Source organism: Papio anubis, chromosome 19, assembly GCF_008728515.1.
Source record: "Papio anubis isolate 15944 chromosome 19, Panubis1.0, whole genome shotgun sequence".
Taxonomy (NCBI): domain Eukaryota; kingdom Metazoa; phylum Chordata; class Mammalia; order Primates; family Cercopithecidae; genus Papio; species Papio anubis.
Window position 1 is genome coordinate 64,745,139 of NC_044994.1, and position 12,323 is coordinate 64,757,461.

The following is a 12,323-nucleotide window of genomic DNA, read 5'->3' on the forward strand; positions in this document are numbered from 1 at the left end:
AAAGAAAGAAATTCACCAGTTCCAGGCAGTTTTGAAATACAGTTGCCAAGTTCCAGTTGATTTCAAGGGCTGAGATTATACTCTGCCATTTGAGCTCTACCTTCGGGGCTTAACTCTCCACCCTGTGGACTTGAGGTTCTGCCTTCTGAGTCAGCCTACTGACACAGTAGCGCACCTGCAGCTGAGTAGTTACATCAGCATGTTTCTTGCTTGTAGGCATTTGAAAGTTCTGACACCCTTTTTCCATTTCAATCTTTATCTGTCTCCTTCAGGTCAAGATGGCAATGTTTATGCTGATGTAACATTCTCAAGAACCATGTGTGTCTCCTGTGTATGTCCTCAGATTCACTCCATTAGCCAAAGATTTTCTTCATAGAATTTTTTTTCTAGATAATCTCATCCTATTTTTGGCTTCTGCTGAAATGACTGACTGAAGAGCTTCATGAGTCACACTCCTAATCATTTCAAAAAGCCTTTTGTGAGACTGAATTCTCTGATCTTTTGATCTTTCGAGGGGATCAGCAAAAAGTTGTCCAGCTCAGTTTTTTCTCTAGGGCAGGCTTTTCCAATCTCATCCAAGGAGGGCTTAGATTTTAATTGACAATAAATTCCTTAAAGTTAAATATCCAAGTTAATTGCATAAATGTTCTGCTTTTTTAGTTATCCATATATCTCAAGGATATAATTCTACTAAGCTTTCTGATTCATCATAACAGATATACCCTTTCCATCGGTTTCCAAACACGTATCTCATTTTCTGTTGAGCTATCGTCATCAGCACCTATAAACTTCATACTTCCACAAATAGTCTGTTTATGAAGATTTAGGTATTCTTTAAGACATGCATGTTTTCTCTACCATGCTTCTCACTTCCTTCTGTGTCCTTGTGCCAGAGTCAGTAACATTCACATTTCTACTAACAGTAACTTTAAGGTAATATAGACGTTTTTCTAACATGCTTCTCAAAATTCTTCCAGCTTTGGTCAACTGCCCAATTCCAAAACTATTTCCAAATTTGAAGGTTTTTATTTATTTATTTTACAGCAGCACTTCACTTTTAGGAAATAAAATCAGTATTTGTTTCTTATTTGTTGCTTTAACAATTACCACAACTTAGAACCTTAATAAACAACAGGAATTTATCTCAGGTTCTGATGTCAGAAATCTGAATGGGTCTCACTGGCCTAAACATCAAGGCGTTTGCAGGGCTGTGTTCCTTTTCATGGAGGCTCTAGGGGAAAAGTCATGCCTAACCTTTTCCGTTCTAGAAGCTGTGCTGCCCCTTCATCCATCTTGAAAGCCCACAGTAGCAGCTGGAGTCTTTCTTACATCACATCACCCGATCCTGACCCTACTGCCTCCTCGTTCCACAATGAGAAAGCCTTGTCTCTTTCTCAGTGTGGAACCCAGTGACCTGGGTCCTCCCAGATAATCCAAGATAATCTCCCTCTATTAAAGTCACCTTATTAGCATTATTGATACAATTTTCCACCTTCACGTCTCTTTGCCATAGAACTTGACGTATTCAAAGATTCCAGAAATTAGGACACAGACATCTTGCGGGGAGGGTACATTATCTATCTACTGTATATGACTTCTAGTTTTTAACAGACTATGAACTCGTTGTATGAAAGCTAGGGTCTTGTAGATACTATATTTCTACAGTGTTAGCACAGTGGATCCACAAACAGTTGTTAAATAAGTGTAAGTGGCTAATATCACCTAGTGGAAATCAAGGTCTTCTGTGCATTCACGTTAAGAATGTTAACATGAGTTATACTTAAGTAGTTGTAATGGCATACAAACCATAAAATATAATAGGAAAAATATTTTGGTCAAGACAAAGAACACTATGGGTTGTTTATAATTCCTTGGTTTAGTTTTCAAATAATTAAATAAATATATGCCTCAAATTGTCTGCAAAATGTTATGAAAGTGTTTAGGAGAACAGACTTCTCAATGTTTTCTTAGGAAAAATATACAGGGCATTAGGAATTTGAAAAGCATGTTTCTTGAATACATAATAATGAAAAGCATGTTTCTTGAATACATAATAGAGTTAAATGTTAGAGATTTCAGAAGATTTTACCAAGAAGCCCAGTAACTAAAGACATTGAGTCACATGAGAGTTCAAACTGGAGACTGAGTATATCAATTATTTCTTTGTTTTGTTTTTGTCAGGTTTCTTGAGTTTTTCTCTTGTCAAATGATACGATTTATCTTTAGGGAAATTTAGTGAAGGGTGTGGGTGCTGGTCATTTGATGATGGGATTCGACATAGAGGTAATCTTACGACTGACCCAGGCAAGGCCTCTACCAGTGCATCAAACAACTTTTTGTAGATTGGTCAACAGTTCCCACTTCTGGACGGAGCCCTGCTCTGGGGAATCTGAATGTTCATGGGACGAGCTCATTTCTCTGCCTCAACTAAATGTCTTTCCTGTGTACTTCTGGGATCAGCAGCCCCGAATAGAGGGATGGGATGGGAGGTGAGTGAAAGGAACTGGCATCACGGGAAAAAGCCAAAGAGAACTGGGTGTTAGGGAGGACGAAAATTCGTGGGAGATCTAGGAGAAATAAACTAAAGTTTTCCCCTTAAGTATTTACCATGTGAGCCACAAGTTTCAACTAATGAGAGCATGGTACACACAGAAGACTATGTCAGTAATAATAGGTATTTGAGAAGAAAAGGAAATGAATCACGTACTTCAGACTCAGATGGGTTGAGAAGGCAGAATTTTACAATAGAGGTAGAAGGAGAGATGAAAAACCACTGTTTCTTTGGACATTGCGAGTGGAAAAACATTTCAAACGACATGGAAAAGGTGAAGTTTAAATTCATACACTAATGAATGGTGAAACGCGGGTGACATAGTATTATCCCTTAATTAAATTTCTTAATATAACTGTACTAAAATTACTTGCAATATGTGATTTAATTAAAGTTATAATCTCAACACTTTGTAGAAGGTGTATCAGCGCCATGCTTATATAACTGATACACAAGCAATAAGTTAATATTTATAGAGTACATGAATCCAGGCTACACATTTTCTCTAGCCCTCCGGTTTCTTGCTTTCTAAGTAGAAAGGTTGAAGGAAATAAACTACAAGGTCTTTTTTAATCTAAGGAAAACATGTATCAATAATGGAAATCTATCTGGGACCCCATGTGTTCCAATCTCAGAGGTACCCTATTTAAAACATAGTCCCATGATTAGCCAACAAATAAATATAAACACACCTAAGCACTCTTCTCCACCTCTCCAGGAAACAAGATGAGGAAGGCACTTTTGTTTGTTTGTTTCTTTCTTTCTTTCTGAGACGGAGTCTCGCTCTGTTGCCCAGGCTGGAGTGCAGTGGCACGATCTTGGCCTACTGCAACCTCCACCTTCCAGGTTCAAGCAATTCTCCTGCTTCAGGCTCCTGAGTAGTTGGGACTACAGGCACATGCCACCACGACCAGCTAATTTTTTGTTTGGTAGAGACAGGGTTTTACTGTGTTAGCCAGGATGGTCTCCACCTCCTGACCTAACGATCTGCCCGCTTCAACCTCCCAAAGTGCCGGGATTATAGGCGTGAGCCACCGTGCAGGCCGGAAGACACTCTTTCTCTATGGGAAACTTCTTAAAAATCTTCCTTTTCCTTTGCCACTGCTTTCAATATTCTCTGCACAGATGGGAGCTAATCCTGGAAATTCTCTCTCCCACTCTCAGCTTTTCTCCTGAACACCCACCTAGACCAAACAAGATTTCTGTCTCTCTCTTCATTCCTCATCCCTCCTCCTGAGCCCACTATTATACAGATAAGATCAGCCAAGTCATGGGCTGTCTGAAAAAGTGAGAGATGGAGGAATCACCTTCACATGAATATCTTGATTATTCAAAAATATCAACACATTGATAATTTTCTTTTTCTTTTCTTTTTTTCTTTTTCTTTTTTTTTTGAGACAGGGTCTTGCTCTATTGCACAGGCTGGAGTGCAGTGGCATGATCTCAGCTCACTGCAACCTCTACCTCCTGGACACAAGTGATTCTCCTACCTCAGTCTCCACAGTAGCTGGGATTACAGGCACCTGCCACCACACCTAGCTAATTTTTTTTGTATTTTTAGTAGAGACGGGGTTTCACCATGTTGGCCAGGTTGGTCTCGAACTCCTGACCTAAGGTGATCCACAGGCCTCAGCCTCCCAAAGTGCTTGGATTACAAGCATCAGCCACCGCACCTTGCCACACATTGGTAATTTTCTCAGTGCTGTGATTCTCAAGTTTTTAAATTCATTTCTTGAAAAACATGCCTCAAGAATAAATGTGATTGTGCTCCTTACCTTTTCCATTTAAGAGCCTCTGCTAGGACAGAAATGAGAATATTTTGTGTCAGCAGTGTAAATATAACATTTAGGTTGGTGCAAAAGTAACTGCAGTTTTGCCATTAAAGGTAAAGGTAATGGCAAATCCACAAGTACTTTTGCACCAAGTCATAGTTAAAAAGACAATACATACTGACCTAAATGTTTTCAATCTTTTATTTTTATGTGGGAAAAAAAAATCAAACTCCTTCTCTTAACCGGGTTTGGTGGCTCACGCCTGTAATCCTAGCATTTGGGAGGCTGGGTTGGGCGGATCACTTGAGGCCAGGAGTTCAAGACTAGTCTGGCCAACATGGTGAAATCCCATCTCCACCAAAAATACAAAAATCAGCCAGATGTGGAGGCGCATGCCTTGAATCCCAGCTACTCGGGAGACTGAGGCACAGAGAATCACTTAAACCCGGAGGCAGAGGTTGTAATGAGCCAAGATCACACCACTGCATGCTAGCCTGAGCAACAGAGCGAGATGTCTCAAAAAATAAAAAGTCTTCTTTTAATCTTAGCCTCTAAAACTTTCTATTTTTTCATATTTTTGTGCAAAATTCAAATGAAATTTTAGTTGTTGAATAAATAATACACAGATTTTTTTTTCTTTCTTACCAGAGCACTTATCAGAACTCTGATTATCTAGCTAAGAAAATTTAGAAACTTTCCAAATGGTTAACACACATATATTCACATTTCTGATCCAAAGAGGAAAACCATTGCACCAAACATTTCAAATAACATTAAATCCATGACAATATTTTAATAATATATTTCATTCAATATGCATAGAAATCCTTTTAAAACACTACTGCAGTGCAGTGTATTTCTCCCTTTGCCTTTGAAGTCCATCAAGCCCGCAGCTTGAGAGGTGGCTAGGAGTTGCACAGAAAGTCCCTAGAACACTTTGAGCTCCCCAGATGAAAGGTGCTACTTAAGTACAAAGTATCGTAATAATTTCAATGCATTTAATACCTACACTCACTTCAATGTCAATGCCCAACTCAACCCTCATCTATTTGGTACTTTGAGGTCTATTCCTTAATTTCAGTTTCTCCAGTGGGATGTGTGTAATTCTGTTCCTTAAAACTAGTACAGGAAAACTATCATCGAAAAAAGAAAAGTCCATAAGCATCTCATTCTATGTCTATCAAGGACAGAACATCTCCCCACTAGGAGGTAAACTATAAGACCAACAAAAGATACCTGTCATTAAAGAGACTGGAAGGGCTACCTTCTCCAGGAGCAGAGCATCTGAATGGCAGCGCCTGGGTCATGCCAGTGGAAGGAGGACTACAGTAGATATGGTTACATTTTCTTCCTTATATTTTCAAGTGCAAAGAAAATTTAGGTAAGAAGGCAGCTGGCTCCAGGGAAGTGTTATATTCTGCTCAAAAGGCATTCTTAGTTTGAGTAAAAAAGTATATGAAATATGGAAAATGGTATTCCCCCTTCTAAAAATTCATTAAGAATTACCAAGTCTTTTCTATTTTTTTTCTTTTCTGATGTTAAATAATTTATTTATACAAGTAATACCAAAATATCTTATTCTTTTAAAATTAAAGCATTATCAATAACGTTGAGTCAATTTTTACTCCACCTTGGCCTCTAAAATCCTCCTCATTCCCCTCTTCCCGCTACCCCTTATCTGAGGTAACTGTTATTGTTTCAAACTGCTTGTTACACAGCATATTTTCTAGTCATTTGACTTTATATAACAAACTTGATTTAAAACTTGTTTAAAGACTCTTTTTAAGTGAGAAAACAATATAATTCTATTACAATAAACACTTTTGACATGTCTTCTATTTTTTATTAAATTGTTTGAGTTATCAAATATTCCGTGGTGTAACTTTTAACATTCTGCGTGATTCTACACTTACTTCTCTTTCTGAACTGGGATAGCATACTGCAGAGGAGAGGCTCAGTACACAGAAAGAAGAGCTCTTCAGGGCATCGTCCACGAGGTGCTCGCAAGGCTCTGCGCCCCCTGGCCCTTCTACAAGCCTCACTCTTGTCCTTTGCAGACCCCATTATTTGACCAGCTGATTTCTCCTTGACTATTGCTCAAGCTCACAATCCTTCTTATGCATGCTAGACTAGTATCCTAGGTGATTCATCGCTGCACTGTGGACCTGGGTAATGACACAGTCTCTAAAAATAACAGTCAGCAAACCAAAAAGTGAGGATTCATCAAAATGTGCCAGGAGAAAGAGAAGGGCCTCCTTTAAGCCCATTTCTATGGTATTCTTTCTTGCTCTGCCTCCCTATCCTCCACATCCATACAAGACCTCCAGTTGGGCTGTTCCCATGTACAAATGGGAATTTAGAAGCACAGCTACTATGAACAGCAAGAGCTTCGGACTGAAAGGCTATTATTTTAAGTTCAGTAGAAAAGAAAGTCATAGACTCAGATAAAAGGAAATGGAAAAAGAATTGGAGATAAAAGCCTACACAAATTAGTTTGCCAGTCAGGCAAGATGGAACCAGGAGACTGGACACTGGAACCCATGGCAGTGTGGAGGCTAAACCACCACTGGAAGAAACAATCTGTGTTAGGAAGATGAATTATCAAACATTTGGTTCAATATTTATTAAATATGCATGCTATACATCTAAACTTCAATATCTGGATTCCATACTACTATGCAATGTTTTGATTATAACCTGCCCACCCAGGTGTGTTTGCTTGCAGGAAGAAATGGGTTGTGTAATTCTCAGAATTCTTAATGAAAATGTATATGTGTATTTAGTATGCATATGTATGTATAAATATTATGTATATATGTATATTCATTCCTGTTAGCTTGGCAAATGTGATTCATTTCTAAGAGATGGGTACACTCTCAATGTGTTTATATAAAGTTTCTGAGACTGTGAGATTATATCTAGATTCCAGGTTGTGATAAATTCATTAAAGTGATAGAGACCACCAGGCCTTTCTGCTGCTATTACTGCCTTGACATTTTCTATGACTGACACTAGAAATAACTACAACCCCCACTTGGAAGTCTGGCTCTAAAGTCACTAAATTTCATCAACTAAAAAAAGTGACATAGTATAGGTAGGAATTTTGTGCACCCACCTAAAAACTTCAGGGAATTGTTTTTAAGTCTGAGACACCTGTTTTCCCAATAACGTATACCAAGCATGCTTTGTTTTTAAAGAGCACATGATCAAACTAATAAAAACAACAGCTTTCGATAGTTGAGATCTTATAAGCACTCAAAAAATTCATAAATATGCATTTGGTAATTGTCTTTCAAACAATTCTATGAGTTACTTGGTATTATTTTCATTTTATAGTTAAAAATATTGAGAGCGAGAATATAAAGGACTATGTTCAAAGTTGACATGATGCAAAGAAAAGAAAAGCCAGAACTGAAGTCAGATCTGATTTCAAAGTCAGTGCTCCTCACAGCTGTCCTGGAGACCATCATCTCTCTATCTAAGATGACTTGGTAGGCGGAATTTCATCTCCAGTGTCAGTCCACTGCGGAGCCCTGGCAATTCTCGCAATGCTTTATAACATAAATCATTAAGCTGACTTGAGAAATTCTTCCGCCTTCAGTTTCCCCAGGTCACCAGTTGAATGACACCACTAAATAAAAATTCAGCCAAAATGACAACTACAGCCTGCCTGGCTTCAGATTCACTAAATGCTATCTAAATTATTACTAATCCCTTCCCGCTTCCTATTTCAATAAGCAATTGGCTTCCTTAATACTGCCTCTTTCTAGAAGAGGGTTAGTTACGTCACTCAGGCAATGGCCTTGGGTCACACAATGTCAATTTTTGCTGTCATGTAAGCTTTCCAAGTCTGCTTTTTATGGTCCCAGCTTTCCTTCATATTCCAAATGTAGGTTTCCCCAGAAGTTTTGCTCTAGTTGATCTGAGTAAAAACAGAAGCCTCAGCCCATCCTTAACCTGTCCTACTTCATGGAAAAATCTCCAAGAGCTCCATTCTGATTCAGTTCACAGCAATGAAATCTCATTCTACAAATGCAGTATGGTGGCTCTAAAGAAACAAAAAGCAAAGAACAAAACACAGGGAACAAAAAGGCTTTAAAACCTAGAAGAACAGATTGAGTGCCACCATTTATGTCATCTCAAATAGAGCCAGAAACATGGATAGCATCGCTTATGTTGATAAAGCATGACAGTTGACACTACATTCTTCATGAAACCACAGTTTTAAATCCAAGACATTATTTTCATGATCACCAAATCCAAAATGAAAATACAACTTACGAAACCTATACCACGCCATATGTCACTGTCTCTAGGTACAGGTTATATTCAAAATGATCAGCTAAGAAAAAAATACCTACCTTTCCATTTACAGCTCTAGCACTAATAATCTGACAAACAAATTAAGCTAACATTTGTACCTTTTAGGAATACTTCAAATTAGTTCGATTTTACCCATGAAATACCCATGATTTCTGGGAGTAATCCATTATCAGCAAAGCATAGTTAAAACCACAATCCTTTAGTGACACTATTAAAAACATTCCTAAAGCTTAAAGCTGATATATACGCCACAGTTAATACTTGATTTAACATACACCATAATGTCATAATGAAAGTCATCATTAAACTTATATTAATAATTTTTAAAATTTTAGTTTTTTAACTGAGTATCAAAGCCCTATTTAGGTGTTACTTCTTTAACATGGAATACAAACTTCAACAAACTTTACATATATTTCAAATTATCCTATTGCCTAACTTAAATAAAACAATACATACAAAATGAAAAAACATTAAATAAAAAATGGGCTTTATGTAGTTTGAATCATTTTTCCATTTAAATTAATGCATGTAGTGCTCTTGCAGTGAAAAAATGTGATAACCAATTTTTATTGTAATGAATGATAACTCTTAAGTGAGCCAGTCAATATCACAGCCCCTTTTTAATTCCAGCAAGTTAAAAGGAAAACTGAGATAGATTGCATAATTTGATAATTGCACACAATTTCTGCAAGACCTTGTAAATGAGTATTCGGCTGCTACAGGTCTGAGTTTTCCTTTCATCAAAACTCTTAAGAATTTGCTTTTCTGAAAAGAGAGTAGACTACTTGGTAAAGTATGATCGATTTGACTGAAACATGGTAATCTTCAGAACAAATGAATTTCTGATTCAGGTTCCCCAAAGATCATTTTGGTGGATATATTTTCTAATACGACAATTGCCTTTTCAAGCTTATTGAGCTCCTATGTATAATGAGTTTCCTTACCACAGACTGTCTCTCCAATTACACATTCCATCATAACAAAGTCCATCCATTTGCTGGGGTTGCTGATGCCCATTTAGAGTCTTGAGTCACTACTCTTTACCTCTAGGATAAGCTGTTTTAAGGAAAACATCTTTTTCTTTCAGAATTTATGTAGTGAAAAGAAAAAGCACTGTAGGTTTGGTTTTAAATAGAACTGGAACATTCTCTGAAAAAGTATAATGTTGTCTTACAAAAGATTTTGTACTATGAAGAGAGAAAAATGAGGAAGAAAAAGAAACAGTTTTTTTTTTAAAGTACTTACTTACCAGGTGTGAAATTGTATCGAGCTGAAAATCCCATAGATTCCAGCTCTCCATCAGCAAAAAATTTAATCCATAGAAATCTTCCACTGGATTTTATTACAGGTGGATTTTGTTGTCCACAGAAACGTCCAATTATTGGAGAAAAGCCAAAAGGTCCATCACGAACTTCAATATGATCAAATTTGCACTCCCAAGATGGTTCAATAGAGTACTTTTCATCAAAGTAAAGTTCAATGCACTGTCTTGGAGCAGCTGTAAAGAAGAAAGATTGTGTCTGGGAGGCCATTTCTTATATCTTCAGGTTGCTATTTTCTGATTCTATTTCAGATGTTATCTATACATCTTCTCTCAAACCTTATGGATGATATGCATGGAAATATAAAGAAAGCATAGGATACTATTCTACGGGATACAATTTTCAAAAAATTGTCTAAGGAGTGAACCTTAAAACCGATGTTGTTGCATAAAATATTCCGATACAAGATGACCATTTTGATGTTTTGTGCAGGACTCACAAAGCACACTATTTGTATGAAAGGCTGTTAACTTGGAGCTAGAAGGTCAGGGGACACTTTTCTGTCTCTTTTCTCGTATTTCCGGGAATACTGAGGTTTAAGGTCACAAATCACTTGAGAAATTGTTTGGCATAGAGTTACATTAAATATAATCATTCAAATAATCCCAGTCATGTGTCCAGATCAGATCCAAGTGCATGTACAAAGATGTTAAGAGTAATTTTTCTACAACACAAACCTGATCACATCCCTCTCAGATTTAAACCTCAGCAGCTGGACCATGATCAATGCATTCGACAAGCGTAATCTGTTAAGAATATCCTGCTTCCAGGACCCCATCCCCTCACAGAGAGCCTGAGCTCAGACCACTTCAAACACGTCTGTCTTCCAGGAAAGTATGCTCCTTCACACTTTCATGGATTTTCTTACATTCTTGAATATCTACATACCCACCATTATCTTCTCTTTACACAGGAAAGACTTACTTTAAAGAAGCCTCCTCTCTAAATCTGACCTTGAAAGACAAGAACCATATCTCACTCACCTTCTTTCTCAGCGCTTAGCATAGTACTTGTCATCGAAAACTTCCCAAAAAAAGCATCTTTGAGTGAATTATAAATAAGCGTAGATTCATAAATGTTTTTACAGCTCTCTAAAGAGTCAGGGAAAGCTTTACAGGGTTGGCAACTCTACACAGCACCACATGAATGTTTTTGCTAATGTTCTTTCATTCTTCCCCTGATATGTCCAAAACAGTCCAAAATTCTGGCATCTCAGACTTGCATTCAGCCAGGATACTCCAGAATGGCCATAAAGTTTGCTGAAATATCAGCATGTATGTATCCTGGTTAGTAAACAGCTGTTGCCTGAAGCCCTCTGAGTGCTTCCCTGCTACTTGGCCCTTTTCAGGCACTAAGCCCCTCTAGATACTTGAAAGTTAAGACTTAGCACAGCGGGGCCTGCTCCCTCTACAGTCAGCAACCATGCCAAATAGTGGCTGTCCACACCTCACTGCTTCTTAAATATACACTGAACATCATCCATGATGACCTAAAAAGTAAACTCTGGTATGTACGGTTTCCAAAAATTTATCTAATATTGAGACACATGATATAAGTTGGAAATTGGAGACCTACAGAATAAAATGTAACTCTGATGCTCCCCAGGTATAAAATTAACGATCAACAGTTTAAGGACAATTCATTTTTAAAATGAATTATTTTATGAATAATCTTTAATTTCTAAAAAAGTTTCAGACTCCCACATTGAAAAGAGACATGTATAACTCATGCAAGAAAAATACTTTATCCATCACTAAAATGTATCAAAAAAGTCAACAAATGAGTAACCACGATAATGACAGATTTGAGGGAGTTTCAATGACGTGTTTTATTGTTTTTTTTTTTAAATTTGAAAGTACCCAAAGAAATGACTAACCGTGTTTTATGCTTAAAGTGTTAGCCTTAAAACAAAAAGGCAAATACTGAGTTAGACCCATCTACGTATCAGTACTAAGTATAGCACTTGCATCCATTATCATCCTGTAGTATGTATCTACCAGTTTATTTCACAATAAATCAATATAACAAGTTTTATGATGAAAAAGACTACTTCAGATTGTAGGTTAATTTAAATAATGTATGGCTAGGGAAAGACAGAGCAATGAAGACAGTCCTTAGCTAATTTACTTAGAACTCTGTCATCTGTCAACACGCACTCACCAATTTCCCCTACTAAGAAATAACGGCCATCTTAACACGAATTCACTTATCCATACCTTCATTCTTGTTATTTTGTAAGTTCTGTGGCTGAGTCAACCTCTCAATGTTCCTCAGGAAACATTCTGCCATTATGGCTTTTGGTAGGCAACATTATATGTGGACAATTTATTTTCTTTTGGTCCAGCATGTTGA

At 37.3% G+C, this 12,323-nt stretch overlaps 1 protein-coding gene across 4 annotated transcripts in view; it reads right to left on the reverse strand.

Moving 5' to 3' along the window:
• LOC116268609 (neuropilin and tolloid-like protein 1) overlaps nt 1–12,323 on the reverse strand; it is a 125,063-nt gene that overhangs the window by 105,966 nt on the left and 6,774 nt on the right. For all 4 annotated transcript variants that reach the window (XM_031658911.1, XM_031658909.1, XM_031658910.1 and 1 more), the window contains exon 4: nt 9,899–10,147. In XM_031658911.1, coding sequence (XP_031514771.1) covers nt 9,899–10,147 — 249 coding nt within the window. The remainder of the gene's footprint in view (nt 1–9,898; nt 10,148–12,323) is intronic.